Source organism: Pristiophorus japonicus, chromosome 20 (genome assembly GCF_044704955.1).
Source record: "Pristiophorus japonicus isolate sPriJap1 chromosome 20, sPriJap1.hap1, whole genome shotgun sequence".
NCBI lineage: Eukaryota > Metazoa > Chordata > Chondrichthyes > Pristiophoridae > Pristiophorus > Pristiophorus japonicus.
Window position 1 is genome coordinate 6,585,585 of NC_091996.1, and position 9,607 is coordinate 6,595,191.

At 56.9% G+C, this 9,607-nt stretch overlaps 1 protein-coding gene across 1 annotated transcript in view; it reads left to right on the plus strand.

The window, feature by feature from the left end:
* The first annotated feature begins 1,046 nt into the window (after nucleotides 1-1,046).
* Nucleotides 1,047-9,607, plus strand: part of LOC139233073 (nuclear pore complex protein Nup214-like) — an 8,973-nt gene continuing 412 nt past the window's right edge. Inside the window, exons 1-2 of the mRNA XM_070863593.1 lie at nucleotides 1,047-1,122; nucleotides 5,984-6,179. Of these exons, the coding sequence (XP_070719694.1) occupies nucleotides 1,081-1,122; nucleotides 5,984-6,179 (238 nt within the window). The 5' untranslated portion in view covers nucleotides 1,047-1,080. The remainder of the gene's footprint in view (nucleotides 1,123-5,983; nucleotides 6,180-9,607) is intronic.

Below are 9,607 nucleotides of genomic sequence, written 5' to 3' on the forward strand. Positions count from 1 at the left end.
ACCCAGAGAGTGTCTGGACCTCCCTGCCTGAAAGGGTGGTAGAAGCAGAAACTCTCACAGCATTTAAAAAGTACTTGGATGTGCACTTGCTGTGGACCAAGAGCTGGAGAGTGGGATTGGGCTGGATAGATCTTCGTCGGCCAGTGTGGACACAATGTGCTGAATCGCCTCTTTCCGTGCTGTAAATTGCAATGATTCTGAATGCAAGCTCTTCCATTGCTCCTCAGTGTAAAAGATTGAGGTGCCGGGTGTGTGCTGTGGGCCCTTTGCTGGGCTCATCATTGGTTAGGATCAGCAACCCTGCAGAGCCAGGGCCCGCCACAGGGAGCGCTGCAGGGCCAGGATCCGCCACAGGAGGCGCTGCAGGGCCAGGGCCCGCCACAGGGGGCGCTGCAGGGCCAGGGCCCGCCACAGGGGGCGCTGTAGGGTCAGGATCTGCCTCAGGGGGCGCTGCAGTGCCAGGATCCGCCACAGGAGGCGCTGCAGCGCCAGGGCCCGCCACAGGGGGCGCTGCAGGGCCAGGATCCGCCACAGGGGGCGCTGCAGTGCCAGGATCCGCCACAGGAGGCGCTGCAGCGCCAGGGCCCGCCACAGGGGGCGCTGTAGGGCCAGGATCCGCCACAGGGGGCGCTGCAGGGCCAGGATCCGCCACAGGGAGCGCTGCAGAGCCAGGGCCCGCCACAGGGGGCGCTGCAGGGCCAGGATCCGCCACAGGGGGCGCTGCAGGACCAGAGCCCGCCACAGGGAGCGCTGCAGGGCCAGGGCCCGCCACAGGGGGCGCTGCAGGACCAGAGCCCGCCACAGGGAGCGCTGCAGGACCAGGGCCCGCCACAGGGAGCGCTGCAGGGCCAGGATCCGCCACAGGGAGCGCTGCAGGACCAGAGCCCGCCGAGGTTCCGCCCCCAACAGAGACCTGCCTTTCCCCGAGACCCCGCCCCGACAGAGGCCACGCACTTCCCCGAGACCCCGCCCCCTGACATAGGCCCCGCCCAAATCAGAGGTCCCGCCCCCGACAGCGCCCCCGCGGCGCCGTTTGTGACGCGCAAAGTCGGCGCCGGAAGTACGACGGTTTGAACGGCGATGGCGGACGATCAGAATGGCGTCCCTGAGCGGGAAGAGAAGGTGAGGGAGGGGGAGGGTGTGGGTCACGGGGCAGGAGTTGGGGGATAATGGCGGGTGATGGGTCTGGGGGTGTGTGTGTGTGGGGGGTGTGTGTGTGGGGGGGGGTGTGTGTGGGGGGGGGGGTGTGTGTGGGGGGAGGTGTGTGTGTGGGGGGTGTGTGTGTGGGTGTGAGGGGTGTGTGTGTGGGGGGGGGTGTGTGTGTGGGGGGAGGTGTGTGTGGGGGGGGTGTGTGTGTGGGGGGTGTGTGTGTGGGGGGGTGTGTGTGGGTGTGTGGATGTGTGTGTGTGTGGGGGTGTGTGTGTGTGTGGTGGGTGTGTGTGTGGTGTGTGTGGGGGTGGGGGTGTGTGTGTGGGGGGGGTGTGGGTGTGGTGGGTGTGGGGGGGGGGGTGTGTGTGTGGGGGGTGTGTGTGTGGGGGGGTGTGTGTGTGGGGGGGTGTGTGTGGGGGTGGGGGTGTGTGTGTGGGGGGGGTGTGGGTGTGGTGGGTGTGGGGGGGGGGTGTGGTGGGTGTGGGGGGGGGTGTGTGGGTGTGGTGGGTGTGGGGGGGGGTGGGTGTGGTGTGTGTGGGGGGGGGGTGTGTGTGTGGGGGGGGGTGTGTGTGTGGGGGGGGTGTGGGGGGGTGTGTGTGTGGGGGTGTGTGTGTGGGGGGGTGTGTGTGTGGGGGTGGGGGTGTGTGTGTGTGTGTGTGGGGGTGTGTGTGTGTGGGGGTGTGGGGGGGTGTGTGTGTGTGTGTGTGGGGGGTGTGTGTGTGGGGGGGTGTGTGTGTGTGGGGGGGTGTGTGTGTGGGGGGGGGGTGTGTGTGTGGGGGGGTGTGGGTGTGTGTGTGGGGGGGTGTGTGTGTGTGTGTGGGGGGTGTGTGTGTGTGTGTGTGGGGGGGTGTGTGTGTGGGGGGGTGTGTGTGTGTGTGGGGGTGTGTGTGTGTGTGTGTGTGGGGGGGTGTGTGTGTGTGTGTGTGGGGGGGTGTGTGTGTGGGGGAGTGTGTGTGTGTGTGGGGGGGGTGTGTGTGTGTGTGGTGTGTGTGTGTGGTGTGTGTGTGTGGGGGGGTGTGTGTGGGGGTGGGGGGGGTGTGTGTGGGGGTGGGGGGGGTGTGTGTGGGGGTGGGGGGGGTGTGTGTGGGGGTGGGGGGGGTGTGTGTGGGGGTGGGGGGGGTGTGTGGGGTGGGGGGGGGTGTGTGGGGTGGGGGGGGGTGTGTGTGTGTGTGGGGGGGTGTGTGTGTGGGGGGGTGTGTGTGTGGGGGGGTGTGTGTGTGGGGGGGTGTGTGTGTGGGGGTGTGTGTGTGGGAGGGGTGTGTGTGTGTGGGAGGGGTGTGTGTGTGTGTGTGGGGTGTGTGTGTGTGTGTGGGGTGTGTGTGTGTGGGGGGGGGGTGTGTGTGTGTGTGTGTGGGGGGGGGTGTGTGTGTGTGTGTGTGGGGGGGGTGTGTGTGGGGGGGGTGTGTGTGGAGGGGGTGTGTGTGGGGGGTGTGTGTGTGTGTGTGGGGTGTGTGTGTGTGTGTGTGGGGGTGTGTGTGTGTGTGTGGGGGGGGGTGTGTGTGGGGTGGGGGGGTGTGTGTGGGGTGGGGGGGTGTGTGTGGGGTGGGGGTGTGTGTGGGGTGGGGGTGTGTGTGGGTGTGGAGAGCGGGCCAGGATTGGAGCGGAGGCTGTGAGCTGGGAGTTGTGTTGGGGGAGGAGGGACAAGAGGCATTTTATAAACACTGATTGTGGAATCGCTGCACTGGAACTGAAGGTTTTGTGTGTCCACAGCTCCTGTAGATCCTCGGGACCAAGCTAGTTTGCAATAGTAAATAGTTCTTGGGTAATTTGCGAATCATAGAAACATAGAAAATAGGTGAAGGAGTAGGCCATTCGGCCCTTCGAGCCTGCACCACCATTCAATAAGATCATGGCTGATCATCACTACCCCTTTCCTGCTTTCTCTCCATACCCCTTGATCCCTTTAGCCGTAAGGGCCATATCTAACTCCCTCTTGAATATATCCAATGAACTGGCATCAACAACTCTCTGCGGTAGGGAATTCCACAGGTTAACAACTCTCTGGGTGAAGAAGTTTCTCCTCATCTCAGTCCTAAATGGTCTGCCCCTTATCCTGAGACTGTGTCCCCTGGTTCTGGACTTCCCCAACATCGGGAACATTCTTCCCGCATCTAACCTGTCCAATCCAGTCAGAATTTTATATGTTTCTATGAGATCCCCTCTCATCCTTCTAAACTCCAGTAAATACAGGCCCAGTCGATCCAGTCTCTCCCCATAGGTCAGTCCCTCCATCCCAGGAATCAGTCTGGTGAACCTTCGCTGCACTCCCTCAATAGCAAGAACGTCCTTCCAAAGATTAGGAGACCAAAACTGAACACAATATTCCAGGTGAGGCCTCACCAAGGCCCTGTACAACTGCAGTAAGACCTCCCTGCCCCTATACTCAAATCCCCTCGCTATGAAGGCCAACATGCCATTTGCTTTCTTAACCGCCTGCTGTACCTGCATGCCAACCTTCAATGACTGATGTACCATGACACCCAGGTCTGGTTGCACTTCCCCTTTTCCTAATCTCCTATTTCTGATGTAACTGAAGTCCCTGGTACCATTAAAGTAAATTTCCTCTGCACCCTCTCCAAGGCCTTGTCATTTTTCCTAAAGCAAGGTGCCCAGAATTGAACACAATGCAAAAGGAAAAGAACTCCGAATTTAAAAATAGACGGTGTGTAAAACCCCAGCCACTGATTTGCAGGGGATGAGTTTTCAGTGATGCAGTGTTTTGTGGCCTGGTTCTGAATATTTGCTTTCTGCTCATTTTAACCTGGTTTTAGTTTCATTTTCTTTGGGTGTGTCTTTCAGCTTCATTGTGCTCAAACACGCATTCATTTTAACCGTGCCCTCACACGTGTGTCTGGGGCAGTCCTCGTGTGTACCTGCAATACCGCAGGCTCAGGTTGCGCGTCCTGAGCTGGACACACCGGGAAAGGGCCCCGGCTATAACCCCCGGTTAACCGAGGCCCTATCCGACCTCTCAGGTGGACGCAAAAGATCCCGCGGCACTATTCGAAGAGCAGGGGAGTTCTCCCCAGTGTCCTGGCCAATAGTTCAACCAACACCACTAAAATTACCTGGTCAATATCAACAACAACTTGTATTTATATAGCGCCTTTAACGTAGTGAAATGTCCCAAGGTGCTTCACAGGAGTATTGTGAGATTTAAAAAATTGGCACCGAGCCGCATAAGTAGAAATTGGCGCAGGTGACCAAAAGCTTGGTCAAAGAGGTCGGTTTTAAAGAGCGTCCTGAAGCAGGAAAGAGAGGGAGAGAGGTTTCGGCAGGGAGTTCCAGAGCTTGGGGCCCAGGCAACAGAAGGCATGGCCGCCAATGGTTGAGCGATTATAATCAGGGATGCTCAGGAGGGCAGAATTAGTGGAGCGCAGACATCTAGGGGGGTTGTGGGGCTGGAGGAGATTACAGAGATAGGGAGGGGCGAGGCTGTGGAGGGATTTGAAAATAAGGATGAAAATTTTGAAATTGAGGCTTTGCTTAACCGCCAATGTCGGTCAACGCGCACAGGGGTGATGGGTGAGCGAGACTTGGTGCGAATTAGGACACGGGCAGTACTGAGGGAACTTGCTCTGTCAGAGTTGCAGGACTGAGGGAGTGCTGCACTGTCGGAGGCACAGTACTGAGGGAGTGCTGCACTGTCGGAGGAGCTACACTGTCAGAGGAGCAGTACTGAGGGAGCGCTGCACTGTCAGAGGGGCAGTACTGAGGGAGCGCCAGACTGTCGGAGGAGCAGTACTGAGGGAGCGCTGCACTGTCGGAGGGGCAGTACTGAGGGAGTGCTGCACTGTCGGAGGGGCAGTACTGAGGCAGTGCTGCACTGTCGGAGGGGCAGTACTGAGGGAGTGCTGCACTGTCGGAGGGGCAGTACTGAGGGAGTGCTGCACTGTCGGAGGGGCAGTACTGAGGGAGCGCTGCACTGTCGGAGGAGCAGTACTGAGGGAGCGCTGCACTGTCGGAGGAGCAGTACTGAGGGAGCGCCAGACTGTCAGAGAGGCAGTACTGAGGGACTGCTGCACTGTCAGAGGTGTCGTCTTTCAGATGAGACATTAAACTGAGGCCCCGTCTGCCCCCTCAGACGGATGTAAAAGATCCTGTCGCACTATTTCGAAGAAGAGCGGGGGAATTCTCCCCGGTGTCCTGGGCCAATGTTTATCTCTCAATTAACATCACTGAAAAAACAGATTATCTAATCATTATCTCATTGCTGTGTGTGGGAGCTTGCTGTATATAAATTGGCTGCCGCGTTTCCCACATTACAACAGTGACTACATTTAAAAAAATACTTCTTTGGCTGTAAAGCGCTTTGGGACGTCCCGAGGTTGTGAAAGGCGCTATAGAAATGCAAGTTTATTTTTTTCTAATTCCCTCTCAAAGTCTTTAACCATTGCCGTTGGTGATCTCCCCTAATCATCATCCTGCTGGAGATTGGTGTCCATTTTATCGTTTTTCGCTTTGCAAAGATGTTTCAGTAAAGGGATTGGGAAGAGCAGGTTCTCCGACAGGTCTGTTATAGTACGGAGAGCTTGGAGTAATCGAATCTTACGGCGCAGCAGGAGGCCATTTGGCCCATCGTACCTGTGCCGGCTCTTTGATAGCGCGATCCAGTTAATCCCACTCCCCCTGCTCTTTCCCTAACAAGGCCCTGCAAACCTTCTCCCTGCTAAGTATTGATCCAATTCCCTTCTTGCGTGAGTTGTTCTGTTGTTGTATTGACGCCACCATTAAGTGTCGATGGTTCCCTGTTGCTGTATTCCAGAACTGCAGTTTAATAGTCGTTGTTGTCTGTCATTTTTTGAAACCTGCTCTGTGTAACCTCCCTCCGCAGAACTTCCAGTTCCGACAGATGAAGAGAATCCGTGTCTTTGACTCCCCGGACGAGTTGCCCAAGGATAGGGTCAATCTTCTGGCCATGTCCAATATTTACGGACTCACCTTTCTGGGAGGCAAGACTGGCCTGAAGATTCTCAATACCAAGTACATCATTCTGGCTGACGGGGAAGAGGGGGGCATAAATAAAATCAGTGAGTATACTCAGTATTCTCTTCTTAGTCAGTCCCCCGGAATCGAGGATGACTTGCGACATAGAAAATAGGAGCAGGATTAGGCCATTCGTCCCTTCGAACCTGCACCACCATTCAATATGATCATGGCTGATCCTCTACCTCAACACCATATTTCCGCTTTTTCCTCATACCCCTTGATGTCTTTTGTTTCTAGAAATCTATCTATCTCCCTCTTAAATATATTCAGTGACTTGGCCTCCACACAGCCTTCTGTGGTAGAGAATTCCACAGGTTCACCACCCTCCGAGTGAAAATATTTCTCCTCATCTCGGACCTAAATTTCCTACCCCGTATCCTGAGAATGTGACCCCTTGTTCTAGACTTCCCAGCCCCGGGGAAACATCCTCCCCGCATCCAGTCTGTCCAACCCAGTCAGAATTTTATACATTTCAATGAGATCCCCTCTCATTCTTCTAAACTCTCGTGAATACAGGCCTCGTCGATCCAATCTCTCCTCATGTGACAATCCTGCCATCCCAGGAATCAGTCTGGTGAACCTTTGCTGTACTCCCTCTATGGCAAGTATATCCTTTCTTGGGTACTGCACACAATATTCCAGATGCCGTCTCACCAAGGCCCGAGATAATTGATATGAGTTCTCGGGTGACTGATGAGTCCAAGGCGGGACCTACAGTCTCTGTCACAGGTGGGGCAGACGGTGGTTGGAGGGACGGGTGGGTGGGGTGCTTGGGTTATCATGCGCTCCTTCCGCTGTTTGCGCTTGACTTCCACGTGCTCCCGGCGAAGAGGCACGAGGTGTTCAGCGCCTTCCCGGATGCTTCTCCTCCACTTTGAGCGATCTCGCGCCAGGGATTCCCAGGTAATAGTGGGGATGTTACACTATTTCCAAGGAGGCCTTGAGGGTGTCCTTGAAGCATCTCCTCTGCCCACCTGGTGCTCGCTTGCTGTGTCGGAGTTCTGAGTAGAGCGCTTGTTTTGGGAGGAAAGTATCGGACATGCGGGCGATGTGGCCCGTCCATTGGAGCTGATCGAGCGTGGTCAATGCTACGATGCACTTTAATCCCCAACATGGCACGCTAACATAAAGAGCTTGTCTTTTCTTCCTTTTGACTAAGGCCAGCGTGCGTTGCTTCAAGCAAATCTTCTCTCGGAACTGGGCACCGCACCTTCGCAAGGATATACAGGTTGGACCTCTCTGGTCTGGCACTCTCTGGTCCGGAAACATCTGTGGTTCGGCATTAGTTGGGCCTGAGGGAGAAGAGGGTTTATAAAAAAAGATCATGGCTAATCATCGACCATAACTCCACTTTGTCGCCCGATCCCCGTATCCCTTGATTTCCCCTAGACTCCAAAAGTCTATTTATGTCAGCCTTGAATATATTCAGAGACTCAGCTTCCACAGTCCTCGGGTAAAGAATTCCAAAGATTAACAACCCTCTGAGTGAAGAAATTCCCCCTCATCTCTGTCTTAAATGACCAACCCCTTATCCTGAGACTGCCCCCTGGCTCTAGACTCTCCAGCCAGGCGGGGGGGGGGGGCAGCAACCTCTCAGCATCTACCCTGTCATTCCCCCTCAGAATCTTGTATGTTTCAATGAGATCTTCTCTCATTTTTCCAAACTCCAGAGAGTACAGGCCCATTCTACACAATCTCATCATAAGACAGCCCTCTCATCCCAGGAATCAATCTAGTGAACCTCTGTTGTATTACCTCCAAGGCAAGAATATCCTTCTTTAGATAAAGAGACCAGAACTGTGCCTCTGTGCCTTAATTGATAAGTTACCCACACGTCGGCATTTTTTTTAGCCATCAGCCGTTGATTCTAAGTATTACTGTCCAGAAAATGGGCTGAATAGCTGGGAGGTAGAGCACAGTGGGGCAGAGAGTGAATCTGATGGGACATGAGAGGTGTCGGGACTGAACTGTTTAATAGCGCCAGGAATGTGACACCCGATGGCAGGTGTCAGTATTTTCAGGTGGTTTCCTGCACAGCAAAAGTTGAGAACCAATGTTCTCCCTCCCCCACCCCTGCCCCCCGGACCTCTGGCAAGGATTGTCTTCTGGGATGAGAGAGAAAAATCATTGAAAATAGAGAGAGGGGAAGGGTGGGGGGGAAAAGAAAGAGAGAGAGAGAGAGAGAGAGAGAGAGATCATTGCCTGTGTGGAGGGGAAATGTCTTCACCCAGAGGTTGGTGATGGTCTGGAACCCACTGCCTGAAAGGGTGGAAGAGGCAGAACCCCTCAGCTCATTTAAAAAAATACTTGGCTGTGCACTTGAAGTGCCATAACCTACAGGGCTACGGACCGAGAGCTGTTATGTTTCCAAGGAACAGCTGTCCGCTGTTTTTGGGAGGACGGCAGATGGAGCAAATCTTGGGGCGAGGGCTGTGGCTAGTGGTGCTCCCCAGGGATCTGCACTGGGACCTCAGCTTTGCACCACATACATCAGTGACTCGGATGAAGCAAATGGAGAGTCGTATATCCAAGTTTGCAGATGACAGGAAAGATGTGATTGCACTAGAGGTGGTACAGCGTAGATTTACGAGGATGTTGCCTGGACTGGAGAATTTTCGCTATGAGGAAAGAGGCTGGGTTTGTTTTCTTTGGAACAGAGGAGGCTGAGGGGAGACCTTTTTGAGGTGTGTAAAATTATGAGGGGCCTGGATAGAGTGGATAGGAAGGACCTGTTTCCCTTTGCAGAGGGGTCAACAACCAGGGGGCATAGATTTATAGTAATTGTTTTGAGGTTTAGAGGGGATTTGAGGGGAAATGTCTTCATCCAGAGTGTGGTGGGGGTCTGGAACTCACTGCCCCCCCCCCCCCCGACTCTCCCTGCCTCCCCCCCCCCCGACTCTCCCTGCCTCCCCCCCCCCGACTCTCCCTGCCTCCCCCCCCCCGACTCTCCCTGCCTCCCTCCCCCCCCCCGACTCTCCCAGCCTCCCTCCCCCCCCCCCGACTCTCCCTGCCTCCCTCCCCCCCCCCCGACTCTCCCTGCCTCCCTCCCCCCCCCCCCGACTCTCCCTGCCTCCCTCCCCCCCCCCCGACTCTCCCTGCCTCCCTCCCCCCCCCCCCCCCCCCCGACTCTCCCTGCCTCCCTCCCCCCCCCCCCGACTCTCCCTGCCTCCCTCCCCCCCCCCCGACTCTCCCTGCCTCCCTCCCCCCCCCCCGACTCTCCCTGCCCCCTCCCCCCCCCGACTCTCCCTGCCTCCCCCCCCCCCCGACTCTCCCTGCCTCCCTCCCCCCCCCGACTCTCCCTGCCCCCCCCCGCCGACTCTCCCTGCCCCCCTCCCCCCCCCCCCGACTCTCCCTGCCCCCCCCCCGCCGACTCTCCCTGCCCCCCCCCCCGCCGACTCTCCCTGCCCCCCCGCCGACTCTCCCTGCCCCCCCCCGCCGACTCTCCCTGCCCCCCCCCGCCGACTCTCCC